The following is a 20,516-nucleotide window of genomic DNA, read 5'->3' on the forward strand; positions in this document are numbered from 1 at the left end:
GCAAAGGAAACAGAGAGACAGTGAGAGACCGTCTCACTTAGCTAAACATGGGATGTCCTCATGTCCCGCAGATTTTTTTTTTTTTTTTTTTCGATAAACATATTCTGCACATCATGTATTCATTGAGTGTCATGACTGATGAAACATACACTGTAGGAGACTGCGACCACTCATCCAAGCATCTCTGGCCAAGTTGATACCGGACATGGACATCTGTAGTCAAAGCCCAAAATGAGATACCGCTGGACCTGGACTGGGCTAAATGTTTTTCTTCTTCCCATCCCACTCCCGTTGAGGGATGTAAATCCCAACTCCCAAGTACAGTAGAAGTTTTCGCCATTGAAATTTTCCTCTCTTTTCTTTCCTTTGTTTTTTCTGGCAAATGAATCAAAATATCATTTCAAAGTTTCAAACCACACAAACTCCCCCACAGTGGCTAACATATATTGTGAAAGTATAAAACACCCAATCAGGCCTAGCTTAACTGTAGCCCACAAACCATATTTGTGAAATCGAGCCTTGAGCCATAATGAATCATCGGACAAATATGTACGTTAACGTATAAATAAAATTATTATTCACTATAAAAATAATAATAATAATAAATCAAATTATCTGTGTGTGTTACTGAGTATATAGTACATGATGTTTATATCAAACTTATTGATCGAACATACACTTAGACAAAAAATCACATAACAAAAGGAAATAGCTTTTCTAGAATGGCAAATGGTAAACAAATAAACAAATATTGAGCTAGTTGATCATGATCAACGGGGAACACGTAAATAGAGTGGAATTGGATTATGGGCTGGGGTAGGTGAGTCCCAAACAGAGAACACACTAGTACTGCTTGAATTCACCCATGTCTTGAGCATTTCAGGGTAGTGCCTTTCCAGTACATCTCTTAGGGTCTCTGTTGTGTTCACCCATTCAAGTCCCTTCTTTGTGTATGTTTCCTCATTGAAGTAGCTTGTGAAGAACCTATCGCCTTCTAACCTCCTGTGGACACAAAAAATACAACAATTTTAGTATCACATTTATCTACCCCGTCCAGTTAAATGGTCAAACAATTAACAATCTTCTTCAGAGCACACAAATTTTTTTTGTGCTAGTTAAAGAAAATAAATGGTTAACACAAATGCTTTCACTGAGAACACACAAATAAAACGATGGTAGGGTCTCTTTTTTATGGTTGTGCACATCTAAAAGAATTATATGCGAAAAATTCACTGGTATTTTTTTTTTTGATAAAAAAAATTCACTGGTATGCAAATGTCTTGTTTTGGTAATTGGGTAAAAAAACCAATGTCCAGACAAAAACAATTGCATAATGTTGTGAGCTTATGCATTTTTACCGTTGGATGGATGTTATGTTTGCGCAATTTACAAAGGCACCTATTAACTCAGTTGTTCACCGAATAAAACGATATAAGGGTAAGCCGACGGTCTTATTCTGATCAATGTAAGTATTTTTGTTGTTACCTTGAGGCCATCACAAGAAATATGACAAAAGCAGTCTCGCTAATAGCAAATCCAGTGATCTTTCTCTCTGCCATTAGTCCTACCAATAGATCGAGCTCCTCCACATCATCACCATACACATCACGAAGTGCGTTAATCGCTTCAACATCATCCGTCAAATCTTCCCATTTAGTAATGGGTATCAACATCAACCCCCTACGGAACTCATTGTACCTTGCAACTTTCCTCTCTCTGTCGCGGTATACTAATTGAATCATCAAAATCAATAAAACAAGATTATCAGAATGCAGTACATTGAGTTGTTATCCAAAAAGAAAAGAAAAGAATGCAGTACATTGAGTTAACAATTTTTGACCTTAACGTTACTAGCTTAGCTAGATCACTTGAACCTAATTCCGGTTAATTTTAAAAAATAATCAGACAGCTAGACTCGTGATCAATTGATATATGTTTTATCGTATTACCTTCAAGGGCAGCTAGATCAACATGATCAGGTCTATCTTTTCCATCAGTATTTTGTGCAATCAGATCTCTAAGGAACATAGGATAGTTGAATAGTTCAAGTGCCCCACTTGCTTGATGTCCCATGGATACCATTTGCTTTGTAAATCCAATGTTAGATAAAGTTTTTTCTCCCCTAAGACCAACCATATCAACCATAGGAACCCTGTTTTATATGCCAAAACACACAAAACCAATAATGTGATCAATCAAAACATCTAGTGGTGACAATTCATGTAGTGAAGATAGGGGACTAGGGTCTAGGAGATATACTCTTCAATCAATGGTGGAGTTTTGTTTGGTCCCGGAGCAGCCGCGGTATCTCTTAGGAGAAGATTATCAGGTAGAAGTGAGTGCATCCTATAGACACTGACAAATTCCTCTGTTAAGGAATATGGCACCCCATGGGTTTCAGGCTTATTTAGGCCTACTAAACCTCCCAACGTAGCCCCTCCCACATGACCAAATGTATCCTTGAATTTCTTTCCCAACAGTCCATACCTGAAAATTTTGGAGAAATTGAGAGATCACAGGCTACAAAATGAACAATCTTTATTTACACATTAGCAATTATACATTCACACGCATATTTTTTTCTAAGCTTCAAAATTTTTAATTAAGGACATTAGTTGATAGTTGTTACTTCGTTTCACACATTTGAAATAATAGAGGATTGGGACTAGAATATTGTCGTTGAATTCCAAAAGTATTAGAAGTTTGTCGTTATTGCCACTTGACCAGTGCCCGCCCTGGAGGAAGGTTGTTGAATATATAGGATGTGTGGCAGACATTCGTATCGCTTGGGAAACTTGGTATAACTGTGTAAGTAGGTGTTTATGAAATTAGAGTACGATCGATCGACGGGAATGTCCCCAATACTACTCGCAAAAAATTCGATGTTCCATGTTGAATATACATATGGTTAGTTTTTTTTTCGCTAAAGCACATATGGGTTAGTTCAACACATCATAACAATTCATAAGTCTGTCTTTTACTCTTTTTTCTTAATTATCTAATATAAGCTCGACAAAATACGTTATCTTATTAAATCAAATGATGTAACTATGTTTATACCATTATACCTACTCCATTTGATTAATACTGAAAGAAAAGTCAGGACCATGAAACATATCCTAGTTAATTAAGGAACACATTTGGCTGATGTGCATGCACCAACTACTTCTAATATATTCATCATCACTGGTACTCGTAAATTTAGAAGGGAAACGTCGTTCTCACCAGTTAGCGCGCATTCCTGCAAGCAATGTATCAGTTTTCAAGAGTTCAACAGTCCAATCGATGGTGTGGACCTTTGCAATCACAGCCGAAGTTACTAGTCTTGCATGGCGGTATAGATCGTCATCATCTAGATCGGAATATTCTCTCTGTTCAAAGTACACTCACGAAAATGTAACCAAGCCTAATTTGATGCTTAATAATGTAAAATAATTAAATGTAAATAATATCACATTGGAGTCCATTGACTTCATCAATTAGCTTCAGAAACGATTTTTAGCATTTAGCAGTTGCAATGTATTATATTTTTGTAGATATCATACCTTGAGGGCATCACACACTGCATTGTGCTCTTTGATGAAGAGAGCCTGCAAGACTGAAACACCAGCCCAACTGTTACGAACATCTCCGGATATGGCAACTCCATCTTGGTCGTGTAGAAGAAGACCATCTTTCGATATCTTTAACTTCCCATCCTTGTATGTTCTCAATTCCACCAATTTCTTATTGTTGCTCCCATATATCGCACTACCATCCCTGCACATCAACACATCATTTATACAGCAGAACTTGCATGCATGCATGCATACAAGGATTACAAGCACGCAAAGTTGTATGAATGTACTAGATTTCTAAATGCGTACCACCATGGTGTTCTTATGTTCAAATGACCACTCTTGATATCGTGAAAGCCTGTTGGAACCTCCCTCGTCTTATAGAACTTAAACAATTGTAGAGGGCATTTGCTAGCTACTTCACTAGGTGCAACAAGCTCTATCTGTAATTACATCGATCAGTATACCAAAATTATTCCTACATACCTTGTGCATTAAATTCAGAAATTGCCATGTTAATACACTCATAGAGTGTCTAGCGACGACTTTAGAAATCTTTAGTTAATCGTCAATGTTTTAAAAAATTTAAGCAAAATTTAGCTACTGTCGTAGTTTGAGATATGCTAGTTACTGCACCTGTTGGGTATCTTCAAGGTGATCAATCCAATCATGAATCATGAATTGTATCCAGGAAGCTGCGATCATGTTAAATTGCTTGCCGGTGTCTATGAATTTTTTTCTGGCGAGAAGTTTAGTTGCAACCACCATTGGGTCTGGTTTCACCAGCTGCATAATAACATTTTAAAAGCCATTATGAACATAATATTCTGATTTAGTACTGTGGGCGGCATTAAGTTGGAATTGATATCTCCCTCGTCAAACTCAAATCAAGTTATCCGGCTTTAACAATGTTCAAGTCGCGCTAATTGAAGTGTCGAACTTTCTTAATCAATTTGTAAATGCATATTGTCGAGTTAAAGTATCACAATATGAAGTTTTATAGGAATTCCATACTAAATTAAAATGCATATTGTCAAGTTAAAGGGCTATTAGTTAGGTTCTTTTGTTGCTATACATCATATAAATAGGGCATACCAAGAAACAAATTCTGTCTTCGTTCTTTATCTTTTTTTTAAGAAAAAGGAAAAGAAATCCTGTTAAGAGGTTATGAGACGTACTGCTTCCTAAAACCACTCAACAAAACCTTTTCTATTTAGAAATAGCAACACAACACAACTAATTTTTTTGAGTTGTTAGATGTAAAACATGTTTTCAAAGAAGGGAATCAGGTGGCAGATTACTTCGCTAAACTTTGTAAGTCACATGATGACTGTATCTCTTTCCTCCTTCCACCATTAGATAGTAGAGCAACTGCTCTTGTAGAAATGGATAGGGTGGGAACCTTGTATTTAAGAAGGTAATCAATACAGGTTGAGGTCTGCCTAAACCTCTAGCTTCTTCAAAAAAAAATAACTAATTTGGATTGGGCTAAAAGTTTGAGTTGTCGCGATCTACTCTTTGTGAAATAACTGATATCCCTGATGATGAGGAGTCCATTCTTGCCGGATTCATCCTCAATCAGGCAGAGGGGCGCCTCTCGTTTCTTACTGCAACTCAAATATGTACTATATATGCCCTTTGTCTTCATTAATGCAGTTTTTTTTCCCTGGCAAAGCTAGCCTATACTACTTAAAATATTCAACTCTTATCATATATGGAATAGGATTTAATCCAATTTGCTTGACAGATATGGTTAGCTAGAAGTTCTTGTCTCTGGAGCATACACACCTACTCTGCATGCCCAAGAACATATATATTGTATTCCACCGCAAACTAATCTACTTGCAGTATTAAATTTGAGAAGGCACAAAAATATCTAAGGACTAATCATCCGGTCTTAAGGGATAAATTTCTGTTCGGTGGCAGACGTTAGGTGTTTTATGTTGTTATCTATGTGTGTGTCCCCGAGTGGGTTTGTTCATGAGTTTTTTCATGATTGTTAGGGTTATAGCCTAGTGTCGTTGTAGTGAAGATTCTCCCTCTAATGATCATACTCTTAGGGAGGTATGTAACTTTTCGAAGTCGAATTAGGGGTCTGCCTCAACACCTATAACCTTTTCAAAAAAAAAAATCTACTTGCAGTATTCCTTTCTTATACAATGGAGTGTCGATCGAAAGACGATCCTCGTACCTTAGCTCTTTGATCTACAGGTAGAATGTTCCTCCCAAAGAATGAACCTTGACTACCAGCAACTTCATTGAATGGATCATTATACTTCCCATCAGAAGTTCGGTAGGGATAATCCACAGGGTTGAAACGAACACCAACAGGAGTTGAACCAAAGTTAATTAAATTATATTCTTGATGAAGATGCCTACGGATTGCCAAATAGAACAGTGCCAGAAATACTGGCAATCGATGCCATATTCCAAGTCTGTCAACTGAATGCATTATCTGCAACCGTAATGCGCAAAAATTAATAGCAAATATATACAATAGTACGTGTTAGTTCCACATGTGATGGACAAAAAATTCATCTAATGAAAGCGTTTGGTGTTACCAAAAACAGAAACTTGTCTGTGATTGTCATTCTAGCTACAACTTCATGGAAATCTGAATGGATGAAATGATGAAATGGAGCATTTAAGAGGGCCTTGATTGATGCCATGATAACTTTCATTGTTTCCTATATGATTTCTTAAGCTTGGTATGTAAAGCTGTGTTGTGAAAACTAATGCTCAATGTAACACATATATATAGTCTCATTTTTATTCGAAGTCCTTTTAAATATGGTTGTTCTAATCACAACATGACAAAACTTTAACAGAGAGGAGATAACTATGGTCTATTGGACACATGATAAAAATAACACGAGCCGTTGGTCAATTTCAAGACTTGTCATTAGGGCAGTTCACAGGAGAAAGATGAAGATTATATATATTGTTTTAAGTAAATTTCGTCGAACATAATTCGATTTAACTGAGTCAGCATGGGTATACGTGGTCGTTTAAGCCACCTCGTACAATAGTTGAAAGTCATTCTTGTTTGGGCTGTGTTTTGGTTACAATTTACAAAATCAACTTCGGTACTGATTTGACGAAATGGTCTTAAAGGAATATTAATCTTCAACATAGGTGTGTTGTACCAAAAAAATGAACCCACAGTCAGAAAACCTCTAGGATTCAACGCCGATGAATTTTCTGACTTTGCCAATGCTTAAAATTCTTAGTTAGAATGTTGAAATTTAGTTTTACATACTTAAAATTTGATTTGAGAAATGAAATTTTTTTTTCTGACTATTTAACAAACTTTTTTCCTCGTAGGGAGATTGAGAGAACAATACAGATTTGCATACTTCCTTTTAACGTGTGTTATTATTTGAAAACTATATAACCATCAATTTTGCTGAGAATATTAAGGCTGGTCCTTAATTTGTGTCTACCCAAATGTTTTCCACTGGGATGGCTTTAGTCCTTTAGACACAGATATTAGATATCGTGAGCCTGTTTGATGGCAGATCCCCACTGCACGCCGTCACGACTCAGGCGGAACGTTAAACTTTGCGGCATAGAGTATAAGACTTACACGGGCATTTGGGGAATATATTGCTAAACACCATAACTCCATAAGCTTGTACAATATAAGCGTCTCCTGAACACTTTTGTGTCTAACACTCCAACTATCTATACACAATCACCAAATGGTCAATAAGCAAAATAACGTATCTTGCCAAAATAGTGCCTATGAATCTATATATGACGGACGACATTGCTTGCTTGCTCAGACAATGGGTTTAATCTCTTGGTACTTAAATGGTTGTACAAAAAACCCCTGTAAGCGAACAAATACATAAAACCTCCCTATTATTTAAAACATAACATCAAAGCCAAAACATACCAAAATACCCCTATGAAAACCGGGCTGACGTCATCAATCTTTACTTATAATTTCGGCTTAAGGACAAACCGGGCTGACGCCATCCTATGTAAATTTGTATTTACATATGACAATATAAAATTACACAGTTTTCTTAACCTATTTAAATTTAAATTTTCATATGAAATTTTTTTTCATAGGAAAATTTAAATTTATATTCTGTCTGGTGTCGTCGGAAAATTTTCAATCCCAAAAATTACTATGTAAATTTAAGTTTTTATTGCTCCAATAACTATATATATATATATAAAAAAAATACATTTACATATATTCTGTCTAGTGTCGAAAAATTTTAAATCCCAAAAATTACTATATAAATTTAAGTTTTTAGCTCTAATGACTATGCAAATATAGTTTTACATATATATGACTATGTAAAAATACATTTACATATAGTCGGGAAATTTTCAATCTCAAAAGGGTAAAAAAAGAAATAAGATAAAATAGAAAATAAAAACAGACCAGATTTTATCTCTTTTTTGGAAAATAAGGAGGTTATTTAACGAGACCTAAATAATAGAGAGGTTATGTGATATGGGTCGATGAGAGGGAGTTTAAGGATTTCCATAAAAACTTGAGTTAGAACAGAGTAAATTTTGAACTAAAACACAATGTGTTGTAGCGTTATTCTAGGTGTTTCCACCACTAGCTAAAACCTTACAAAATGTGAACAGATTCATTTTCCACACATACCAACATAGTGAAAAAAAAAAAAAGCTGGAAAAATCCGCTTTCTTTATTTGCAATGCAACGTCTACAGGAATTTGACACTAGATGGCTAGAGGCGTCTCTATGTTCTTAAAGATAAAATTGAGCTAAGGATGGTTTCCTCTAGTTACTTCGAAGACTTCATCACAAGATCGAGTACAAAACCATAACTAAATGCACCAATATCACACCTTCGCACAAATAGTTAACAATGATAATTGCTACAACTTGTACGTAGAAGCATATCGAGTACAATTATTTGTGAAAGTTAGGCATTTATGTTTGAGAATACTTCCTCTCGTCAACGGAACTGCTTGTACAGCTGAGATAAGCGATTGCATGCCAATTCAACATATCAATATATATTACAGTAAATGTCATAGTTTTTGTTTTTCCCCTGTTGATCTCTAAGCCGACCCTAATTAAAATATATATCTTTACTTTTTAAAGAAAACTCCTTAAGCAACAGTATATTTTTGGGTCGACTGGATTTTTTAATTCCAATTTTACCCCTCACAATTTTCGATTATTTCAATTGTTTTAAAAAAAAAGAATATAATAATGAATGGTATGTAAGGGTTAAAATGTAAACATAATATATCTCATCTCTTTTTTATTTCTTATCAATATCTCATTTCTCTTTCCTTATTATCACATCTCTTCTGTTCACTACTAGTCTTTAAGCCCTATAGTTAATGATCAACAGTTTTTTTTTTTTTTTCAACATAAATACAAACTACATCAATGTAGAAAGCCAATAGGCTCGTCCCCACACTTTGCGAGTATCACTGCCCTTTTCACCATATATATATATATATATATATATATATATATAAAAAGAGAAGATAATAGATTGAAGGAAAGGAGCAATTCGGACAGAAAATTTCAGCAAAGAAAGAAACAGGAAAAGATGCAGTAAACAAAGCAAAAATCCAGAATACTCATTTGGTATTGCCTTGTCAGATGAAACTTCGACCTTGAAAGAATGAGCAATGTATAGACTTCACCTCAATAAACCAGAAACAACAACTAAAAAACTGATATACCTAAAACAATCATTATCTTTGTTGTCACCCAGCTGTCCCTTTTTCAAAAACAAATGCTTACATTTTCTATGAACAAAAAATATAACATCAAAATTAGATTTTGGAGACCACCTTCATTTCACCTCTCCAAGAATCAACAACCCCGTTTCTACTAACACTTCAATCATACGCTTTATGATATGGTCTTCTTGGTTCATCTCAATTTCGAGAAGACGATGTTCCTCCTCATCTCCTCGCTTTTGATGCTTTTTGGCTTCAATTACCTTAGGCTTGTTGCTTGTGGACTGCTTTGGTACATAATCCCACCTCCCATACGGATCAACAATCCAATGGTACCCACGGCAGTTGAATGCTTATCCCAAATAATCAAATTGATCACTATCATCAATAACTTGTTCAATATACCCAACACCTCAGAAAACCCCGTGGTTGATATTGCCCCTGTGACATGAGAACCCAAAAAGGATATCGGACATGAGATTTTATGCCAAAACACGACTCAAAACCGAGGGTGTGAATAATAACCAATCATTTTTACATTAGGAAATTATGGCATACAACAATAGTTGTTCTACGCACATAAATTTTGGGAAATGGATAACGGACAAAAATGAGAGTGCTACCCAACAGCCTCATGTGCTTTCGGAACAATCGCCACCCTCATCTCCAAGGAAGCAATCATATCAAGCGACCCCTCAACAAAGAGGCTTTACTTGCTTCAGATTGCTAAGGAGAGGCATCTTCATCGAGGGGGCCGTGCATCAACATAATCGGCAAAGAACACCACCAGCTTTGCTTCTTCCAATACTACAATGACACAAGTGCAACCACAGCCGCAGGATCTTGTATCCTCTTCGTTGCAAAATAGTTCCCAAATCCAGCAGGCATCATCTCAGCCAGTATCGATCGGTGCCCCCTCCAAATGTTCACCACCCGTTAACATCTTCTTCTTCTCCAATGAATCCAAATTATCTTACGCCAATCCCAAATATATGAAACAACTTCGGATGGCAGCTCATGGGCTGGTTCGAAACCCCCAAGCCGTCGGTGGTAACTTGCCAAATCAAATCTTGAAGCGTGGCGGAATAAATTGTCACCCAACAAAGATCACGGGAGGCACCATCCACAACAACAATGCAACAAATCCGCACCTCAACAAATTGACTAAGCTGAGTGAAGGAATGGGCGGGGGAACATGGTGATGCATCAAAATATTTCGTTGGATGCCTCCCATGTGAATGGTCTCACTATGGCTGCTTTGGAAATCAAGTTGCTTGAGAAAGGTGAGCAAGTCATGCATCCGCTTGCAAGGTCACATATTTGTTTTAAGTTCGGGCTCAACTCTCAAATTTGAGTACCCCATTGGTTCCTCAATCCTCAAGCTCATCACAACAAAAGTTGTTTTTGCGTTCACCTCCGTCATCTTCAAAGCAAGTCCTGCAAATGCCGTCTCCCACAAATAATAGGAATCAAGGCCAGGTACATCCAGTTTCTTCCGGCAATGCCCAACAACCAGTTCTTCCATTAGGTATGCCTCCCCACCACCAACAATCACTGCATAGACAGGCCAGTTAATCACAACAAACTATTCGTAGAATGCTTTCGCAGAATCGTCAAGCGAGCTCTGATTCCTCCATTGATCACACCAACACTACAATGTAGAAAAGAAACACCATTTTTACATCCTTGGTATGAGATCCTCAACAAACCATGATTTAAATTGGTCACTTGCTTCTCTGGTCACTTGATTCTCTGGAAGGAAATCCAAGTATATACTAACAACTCAATTATAAGCAAAGTTATAAAGGCTTAACTGCTGGCCTTGATTTTCTATGGATCTGTGCTAATACTTTGATATTCACTCATCGGCTCACGATAGTTCTCTTTGCAAATGCTTCACCAAAGCCTTGTCAGACATGACTACATTGAGCACAACTTGCAAACAATGAAGAAAGTTTTGATTCTAGGCGTTTAGTTTTAGTCCAACTTGGGGATGTCAATCAACACTAAATAGTTATACTAATTATAGCTACACAAATTATGCGTACTTCAATTAGTTCAAGATAAGCTATAACAAAAGGAATCATGGGACATAAAACTGATTACCTAACTATTGCTACTTGTTTGGCAGGTTTTGAACACTCGCTCTCCATGATGCATATAGAAACCTACCTGAAAAATGCAAGAGCCACAATGAGTGAGGAGATTGATGAACGCTTGAGAGCAAATAAGAGAATCTCTGAACGGACTAATATGAATCGTCATACCTTGTAATAGCAAAACTTGTAAAAGAAGCAAAAATTTATCACAAAAGAAGAAGAATGTTTTGCAAAAAATGTGGAAAAGAAAAAGAATCTAAGGCTAGCGCAGTAAAAAAAAAATCACTAACTACTATTGATTGATTGATTAGTAAAAAAAAATTAGTAGTGCACTAACTACTATTGATTGATTAGAGTATAAATTTCAATTAAAATAACCCAATTATAGGGTTTTTTGAATGATGTTTAAAGGAAGGTTCGTCAAGTCTTTGCTAGTGATTAGAAAAGGGTTTTCTAACATATTCTTTCAGTAAGTTTTGTTTATCAATAGTTGAAAAATGCAATAAGGTTGCACTGATGTGGACATAATATGTGATGATCATATATCTGTAAATAATAGGGAGAAATAATAGGGCCATTTGTATATAATACTTTGTCATGGTTTTTTACATCAAAATTATTTACCTGCTACAAAAGATGATATGGAGTAGAGAAGAAGATAGAAACATGGTTGTGAGATGCATCGGGGTACCAAAAAAAATATCACATTAATTCGGAAGACCTAAAAATTAAATCTTTTGATTTGGGTTAAGAGGAAAGCTCAGAATTACATTTTCAGTTTATGAAAAAATATTAGAATGATGAATTGTCATAGTGTAAGATAGATACCAGATTACTGCTGAATGAGTTGGGGGTGCAATAGAGCAAATAGGAGGAGAGGAATGCAAACGGGGAGACTTCAGAAGCAGTCTGCCTTAGTGCTTGAGCTTCAAGAACAGGAAAAGTCTATAGTTACCATCACGACTAAGTTTGAATTCTATACTCTAATAGGTTTAATAAGCAGAAAGAAAATAGAGCTAACTAACTTAACTTACTTACACAACTATAAAATTCTGGAAACCTCAAGGGTACATAAAGATTTCACTGGAAGAGGTCCTCTTTGGACTCCTATGATAAAGGTATGCACAGACAAAGAGGCTTTCAAATTGAAATTTGAAATCAAAGACAAAAGTAAGAACAAAATAGACATCAGTGAAATGTTATAAATGAAGATTATTCTAAAGAATTCACTAAAATAAGTTTAGTCTGACCATTATAACTGTTATTCGAGATCCTTGAATGTGCAAAAGCATTCAGTTGGTTCTATTTTACTTCTTCAACTTCAACATCTAAAGCCTCATGTTTTACACGTAAATCTGTCACTTCGGCACCCAACTCTTGTGCCTTTGTATTGAGTCTACTGTAAGATTCTGCCATACGTTCTGCTACATCTCGATCTATCAAGCTGTTTGACTTTTGAGATGATGCCAATTGTGTTTTCAGTTCAGTGAGAAGTTGCTGAGTCCACATGAAATGAGACACTAAAAGCAATAAGTTCATGTCGGAAGTTGTAAAAAGATAAGGAAGTCTCCTTCACGTTGAAGGTAAAAGCAAAATGCACTTGTCCTAGATGAGGTCAGCCAACGTAAATGATAGATAAACTCCCCAACTTGCTACCTATATCATCCATTAAAGCATAAAATAAAGGGAATATATATTCAATTCTTCGATTCATATCACAAAAGTAAGCAAATCATATCATTTAATACTACACACAGGTGGTTTCCATTTGTTGTCACTAAAGGCGCTATCCATTTTTCGTTTTATACAATCTTGACGTTGCTAATAAATATGTCACTCTATATGTGTTCCTGCAAAATTAATTAAAACCCAAAATTCATATGCCACACAGGAAATAGCTGTCTTAATGAATTTGGCATCTTAAATAATATATTGAAATATTGAAAACAAATGAAAGAAAGAAGCATTAAAAAATATAAATATTAGTTGAGAAATAAAAAAATTAGGTCTCTCTGAACTAATAAGAAAGAAGAAAAACCTTATACATGTCGATTTGAAAGACTTGAATCTGGAATTTCAAGAAGTAGAAACATTAGTGAGAAATAATCGTGCTGAACCCCCCCTTACTACTCGATGATTGGAAAGAATGGTCGTGTCATGGTTAGTCTGTCTCTCACTCTCAATCCCATTATCAATCGCCATCAGATTAGCTGAGTTTTGCTCGAATACAAATTCAAATCTACAGCAAATCAAATGGGTAGTGTGGCTTAGATTTTTGCAAATGCTATGGAGAATTCAACTGAGTTGGTAATTGCTTTAAGAGTTCTATGTGCACCATAATAATTCCGATTATTTAGAACATAAAAAAATTATCAATATAATTCATTCTATGTGCATGGGAAAATTTGGAATCACTATTATTTTCTGGCAAGGATTAGAATACAAACAATGCATTTGCAAATTTTGGGGGATAATTAATCTTACTAAGTAGTTAAAAATACTAAAAATAATAGCTAAAAGTAGTCAATTCGGAATAGTAGAGAATCAATGGAACGTACCTTTTAAGAATCGAAGAATATATAGCTCCTCGACTTTTTGCAAGCCTTCTTGGTTTTAAACACTCCAAATTTGTGAGCTTGAGGGCAAACGTCCTCTAGGTTGTGGATGATCATGACCTCTACCATGATTCTCACCACGACCACCATACTGATTCTCATGCCACCATGAAACCTTTCTTGGTTATCAGCAAAACCCTTAAACCCCTACCTTGGTTCCCACTACGACCCCTTTATTGATTCTCACCATTAAACCTTTCTTGATTATCAGCAATTCCCACCCTTCCGTTATTGTCACCATTATCCCTTCCCTTGATTCTCACCACGACCTCTACCTTGATTATCACCATGAGTTCTTCCTTGATTCTCACCATGGCCCCTTCCTCGTTCAGGTATGGGTTAGATAAACATAAGTACATTTTGCGCCTGCGATATCTTTTTCACTTTATCAGCTTTAGAATTGGCATCCTCTTTCCTCTTTGCACCATCTTTTTCAGAACCCTATAAACCACTATTCCATTAGAAACCAACCCTGATTGATGAAGTTCTCAGAAAGTGACAAAATGACAAAGGCAGGCCAAAAAGTACATACCAACTTCACGAAAATTTCATGATTTCCTTTCTTGAGAAGATTCATAGATTCAAATCCCTTAGAGTCAACTTTTCTTTCCTCAGTAGTTTTCATTGAGAGTACTGGTTTCCGCATCTTCTCATATTCGTTTAGAGTCATCACCTGTTCCAGATGACCAATGAAATATTAGTCAATGATAATAAATAACATGCTAACATAGACTACATCTAACAGAATGACACAAACAGATAGAATAACTTGAAAGAATTAATTTCTGTAGTACTAAAACAATATACATATAATGACTATGTTTTCCCCGTTTAGATGCAAAATGGTCTTTAGATTCCTCATCCTTTTCCCTTGAAACAACATTATCACTCATTGTTTCTTCGGTCATTACTTTCATCTCCTCTCCTTGAACATTGCCAAATTCAGTGATTCCTTTTTCTTCTCTTGCAACTCATTGCCTCTGTTGTTTATAAACCCATGCTGCCAATCCTCTGAGGTGATTGAGTCATTATGCTCACAAACTTCTTCGGTATTTGTGGAGGATAATGATCTCTTTGTAAAACTGGATCATCTGAATTTGTCTCAGCGCGCGCGTCGGGTTTGAATGAGATAATGAGCAACAGACTTAAACCCGAGTTTTGCAATCTAGAAAGAGTGCTTAGTTACAATTATGTTATTATTATCCAATGGGAAAAATTCAAAGCCAAGCAATAATGTCAATCAATTGCCAACGCTAAGATGATGAGTTGATGACCTTGTTTAATTTGGGAAGAAGAGAAGAATAAGAGAGAGTTTGAAGAGATGAATTTTTTTTTGGAGAGTTGGGAGTGTTTTGTAGAATTGAAAAAAGAGTATAGAAAGAGGTTTTTATCTATTTTGGGTTACGAACAATTGAAATTGGCAAAAAAAGGGCGTAGAATTCCTTTTTTTATGTAAAATCTGATGTGTCAGTCTAAGGGAAAAAAAGGGGCTGACGTGGGTCACTGAGAGCATTCTCAACTACTCAGTATTAATGGTCTTTGATTTCTCCTCAATGTCTCATATCTCTTTCTCTCTATTTAATATCTCATTTCTTCAATCTTTATCATCATTATCTCATTTCTTTCTCTCTCTCTAATTTGAAATTTCGATAATTCCATCAGAAATTTCGGACAAAATTTCAATATACTTTAAAATTCAGAAATTATTTTTTTATCCCGACAAATTTAACACATTTAGTCTAAATTAGTGGGTTAGTGGGACCTCTTTACATCTAGAGCAACAAATCGGGCCGAAAATTTATATTTTTATGTTCGATTCAAATTTGAATTTTGGAATGGGGGTTTTTTATTATCTCGATTGATTTCGGTTTTGGATAAGTAATATAAAATAATAAGTGCGAAAAAAAACAGGCACATCGCGTGCCAGAAGACAATTAAATTTCGACAATTTGATCAGAAATTCCGGACATAATTCCAATATATTGTAAAATTTGGAAATTATTTCATTTTTTTTTATCCTGACAAATTTAACACATTAGTCTAAATTAGTGGGTTAGTGAGACCTCTTTACATCTAGAGCAACAAATTGGGTCGAAAATTTAAATTTTTATGATCGATTCAAATTTAAATTTTGGAATCGAGCTAGGTTTTTTTATTAACCCGATTGATTTCGGTTTCGTATAGATAGCATAAAATAAGTGTGAAAAAAAAAAGATGCATCGGTTACAATTTGGTTGGGCTTATTTTGACTAGGATTCGTTTGTAATTTTTTTAAAATCAACATTGCCATATGGATTGGGATTTTTGGTGGACTTGCTTTTATGGTTTGGTTAATTGGACAGCTCTTAATTTCACGCTCATAGAAACATGCCCAAAATACTAGTATATATAAAAGCAAGTCAAAAGGTGGTTACGGTAACGATTATACCACTTATATAAATGCACGTGCAAATGTGCATGGACACTGTTTCAAGTTTTAACACGTAAAAGATATCTTGTAAGCATCACAAAATATCAGGCTTTCTCTTAAACCAACACGTCACTTAACAGTGCACACTATATAAGCTGTGACATATGGGCAAGTGATAAAATACAAGTAACGTTACTGCCGTTTAAGAGAAAGCAAAAGGTTGTTGTGAGTACTCAAAAAATATCGCTGTATCAAACCACCCCCAGCAAAAAAACCTAAATCTAGTAGACTATTTAGTACTTTAGTAACACTATTTGGCTGTTACTTGTATTCGTTTAAATATTTTCATTATAAATAAAGAGTTTTTGTTTGAATGTTTGAATATGATTAATTAAGCTTGGATACTTTATATTACGTCATTAACTTGTATTTTATCACTTGTCCTACCATATTTGTCCTCTCTTATAAGCTGTCATTTTGCCTAACATCATGGCTTAGGTGACCTTCTCCTTACAAAGTATTCCTAGTTGAAGAAAATGCAATGCATAATTTCCAGAAAATAAAAAAATTGTTTTACATACGCAGGTGGTAACATCATCAGCAACTGTTATCTGTACTTACCTAATCTATATATATATATATAAAAAGCTCACGCACATTCTCTCTCCTCACTATATCGCTCCATTTTGCATCTCGAGTAATATGATTGAATTGGCTCTTAAAAAATAAGATGAAATAATAATTAGTAACACTTTTCCAGGTTTGTTTAAATCTCCCTAATCTATTCTTAATTTTCTATGGACTCCTCAAATTTTAAAAAAAAAATAACAAATTAAATAAACCTTATACAAATTCTACGGAAACCCTAACTTTTCTCCTGAAGCTACGATTGTCTCTTATCTTCTTCCCTACCAAGCAAGAGTTCACAATAGCCCCACTACTGCATCGAGCCAAACTGCCATAACACACAAATTGTACGCCTCAATTCAACCCCTTTTCTCTCCTTGCCTACGCACATTTCTTGAATCTCACTCTCACCCTTCCATCGTTAAGGCCCAGTCCATCCAACAGCAAGATTTCATCAGTGATTTACCCGATGCAATACTGTTGGGGTTTATACCAATACCAATTGATTCCTCCACTACACAGATAACTTATATTTGAACACAATTCAACTCCAAACAAATTCTAAATATCAACTACAACTTATACTTACATGCCCAACTCGCTAAACAACTATTAACAACAGATAATAATGTAAAGCAGGATTAAACACATAGCACAATACAAAGATATATCGTGGTTCGGCTAATGATGCCTACTTCCATAAGAGCTAGTCCTTTTATAAAGTGGAAAGAAAGATTACAATATCTCCTTTCAGTCTCTCACCTTACTAGATCACTCTTATATCTTTACAGGGTTGTATCTCTGTAAAGATTATCTCTCAATCTTAATAGCTTTCAAAATTGGGTTTTCTCTGACTTTTGTGCTGCCTCTCGTGTGTTTTCTGGGTGTTAGATTTTGCCAAAAATTCTAACTCTTATTGCAAACTCGCAGTCCCAATTTTCTTCTGAAAATAGACTTGGGCGCGGGTCGCACCTCGGGCAAGACCAAGTCGAGCGTGGGTCACGCTGAAGGTACTGGAAGTCTTCCACGGCATGGGGTCGCTGTCGAGTCAAGTCCAATCGGCTGGTCGCTGGTCGCTCAAAACATTTCCACGCAGAATGAACTCCTTTTCTCTCTCCTTATGTGAAGGATAAAGCCAACAATCTCCCCCTCCCGAACAGTAAGGGGGGCTTCCTCCATGCAATTTCTAAATTAACAGGAGGAGTGTGCTGCCATTCCGAGAATAGCACAACAAACATCAAACTTACCTTCCGGTAAGACTTTGGTCATCATATCCGACCCATTCTTGTCAGTATGGATCTTCTCGATACACAAATGTTTGTCTTCGAGTACTTCTCTAATCTAATGATAATGCATGTGTATGTGCTTGGATCTAGAATTAAAACTCGGATTCTTGCTCAAATGGATGGCGCTCTAACTGTCACATAGAACTACAAATTGTTTCTGCTTTACCCCTAGTTCGTCGAAGAACCTCTTTATCCATATCAACTCTTTGCAACACTCAGTGGTTGCAATATACTCGGCTTCTATAATGGAGAGGGCAACACACTTTTGCAACTTTGATTGTCAAGAAACTGCTCCCCCTGCAAAAGTAACCAGATAACCGGAGGTGGACTTCATCGAGTCAACATCACCTGCCATGTCTGCATCAGTATAGCCTTCAAGTAAGGGCTTACTTCCACCAAAGCACAAACACGATTTGGAAGTGCCTTTAAGATATCTCAATATCCACTTAACACCTTTCCAATACTCTTTCCCCGGATTTAACAGAAAATGGCTTACAACGCCCACGACGAAAGCTATATCCGGTCTTGTACACACCATTACGTATATCAAGCTGCCCACTACGGATGCATAAGAAATCTTTTCCATCTGACTCTGCTCATGCTCACCCTTTTGACACATCTCTTTGGTCATGCGGAACTGGCCACCAAGCGGACTGTTTCAGCAAGATTTTCCAAAACACACCAATTGAGGGTCGGAAGTAATATTTTTTTGGAGATGGTGAAGCAGATGGTGGTTGGGGAAAGATGAGACTGGACTTCGGTTTTGAAGTTGCCTATGTACCCAAAGATATTACTTGGGATCAAGTCTTGATTGCGTAGTTCTGGAAAAATGACGAAGGTTGGATTTTATAGATAGGATCGGTGATAGTTACTTCTTCGTTCTCCAATATTTCAATCGTGGGATGAAGTTGGAGAACTGGCGAGAGAACTGTCAAATCGTGGGATGAAGTTGGAGAACTGGCGAGAGAACTGTGAAATCGTGGGATGAAGTTGGAGAACTGGTGGGTGAACTGTCCAATCGTTGGATGAAGTTGGAGAATTGGCGGGAGATGAAGATGAAACTGGAGAATTGTCGAGGGATGAAGTTGAGAACTGGGGATGAACTGTTGGTGGGGATGAAGTTGGTGGAAGTTGTTTGACTCGCAAAACATCGTGGGATGTAGGCTTTGAGTGTGGGCTTTTTTTAGATAAGCTTTGAGCATGGGCTTTTTCATAGATAAGCTCTGAGCGTGGGCTTTTTTGTAGCAAAGCTCTGAGCATGGGCTTTTTTGTAGCATGGACTTTGAGCGTGGGCTTTATATTGAATTGGGTTTTTATTGGGCCACATTTGTGGGGGCCGGAACATTGCCCTCTCTTTGTTATATGGGCAAGGCCTGTGTGGCAAAGAAGTATTAATATTTATAGTACTTGGTAGGTTAGTAAATTGGTAAAAATAAAAATGATGGGAGTTGAAGGCAAATAGATTTTTTTTTTTTTTTTTTATATATATATAATTTATGTAGAGTTCGTATAAATTTGGAATTTGATATTGTTGAATTGATTGTATAATGGTGAAAATATATAATGGCAGTTTGGTAAATATAATTGTGTTAGATTGGTTAAAGATGAAAGGCTATAGCAGTGACACAATTGCCCAGGCCAACGTTTTGGTACATACTAAAGCTAGAGGTAACTTCACAAGTCCTAAGCTAAGACTTAATTACTTTGTATAAGAACCTGTGACCTTATGGCTGCCAAGGTGGTGGCGGGGGTGGACTTGAAAGGTAGAATGGTGACAGGTTCCAGAATATGGTGTTCCTATCAATACCAATCCCACCACTGGTGGTTAATGAGATCAATGCAGCGACTAATCTTGCATTTCCAGCCAATGTAGGTTATGTGTGGCTTCTATCCTTGCGATCATTTTCAAATTTATCAGAGTTGTAAGGCCCACCAACCATCGCTCCAGTAATCTCGTTTGGATTCGGTTTTGTGCTATAAAACCATGCCCATCCACCATGGCAAGTGTAGACCTTTTCACTTTTCGTATTGCCACTTGGCCGCTAGATAGAAGCACCGCGGTGACGCACATACTTTGGGAACTTGTCTCCGTAACCCACCAAGTAGCTCATGTTCATCGGGTTGGCTCCTAAGATGTAATTCACCTGAGAAGATGCAAAGAACCGTAGTTTATCCGATGATATAAAATAGAGGCCACAAAACCATCCAGGAACACCAGTTGCGTTCATATA

General features: G+C 36.3%; 1 protein-coding gene and 2 long non-coding RNA genes across 6 annotated transcripts; all 3 read right to left on the reverse strand.

Moving 5' to 3' along the window:
• Positions 1 to 590: 590 nt before the first annotated feature.
• Positions 591 to 6,284, reverse strand: LOC147523243 (alpha-dioxygenase PIOX-like). Its single transcript, XM_086597911.1, has 10 exons — positions 6,119 to 6,284; positions 5,749 to 6,012; positions 4,194 to 4,343; positions 3,867 to 4,000; positions 3,546 to 3,759; positions 3,226 to 3,371; positions 2,260 to 2,487; positions 1,950 to 2,152; positions 1,486 to 1,729; positions 591 to 1,002 (listed from the first exon to the last, which is right to left on the reverse strand). The coding sequence occupies exons 1-10, from the start codon at positions 6,236 to 6,238 to the stop codon at positions 771 to 773; spliced, it is 1,935 nt and encodes a 644-aa protein (XP_086454037.1). The 5' UTR covers positions 6,239 to 6,284; the 3' UTR covers positions 591 to 770.
• A 4,334-nt stretch (positions 6,285 to 10,618) lies between these two features.
• On the reverse strand, positions 10,619 to 14,040 carry LOC147523244 (uncharacterized). 4 transcript variants are annotated; one of them, XR_015196188.1, is made up of 5 exons: positions 13,906 to 14,040; positions 12,598 to 12,844; positions 12,386 to 12,454; positions 12,176 to 12,273; positions 10,619 to 11,420 (listed from the first exon to the last, which is right to left on the reverse strand). It is a non-coding gene; the product is annotated as an uncharacterized LOC147523244 (long non-coding RNA). The 4 variants fall into 4 exon arrangements; XR_015196184.1 differs by lacking the exon at positions 13,906 to 14,040 and adding an exon at positions 13,386 to 13,530; XR_015196183.1 differs by lacking the exon at positions 13,906 to 14,040 and having other exon boundaries at positions 12,382 to 12,454; positions 12,598 to 13,127.
• Positions 14,041 to 14,048: 8 nt separating this feature from the next.
• LOC147523245 (uncharacterized) lies at positions 14,049 to 15,262 on the reverse strand. Its single transcript, XR_015196189.1, has 3 exons — positions 14,770 to 15,262; positions 14,495 to 14,635; positions 14,049 to 14,403 (listed from the first exon to the last, which is right to left on the reverse strand). It is a non-coding gene; the product is annotated as an uncharacterized LOC147523245 (long non-coding RNA).
• Positions 15,263 to 20,516: the final 5,254 nt, after the last annotated feature.

The sequence above is a fragment of the Coptis chinensis genome, chromosome 1 (assembly GCF_015680905.1).
Source record: "Coptis chinensis isolate HL-2020 chromosome 1, ASM1568090v1, whole genome shotgun sequence".
NCBI lineage: Eukaryota > Viridiplantae > Streptophyta > Magnoliopsida > Ranunculales > Ranunculaceae > Coptis > Coptis chinensis.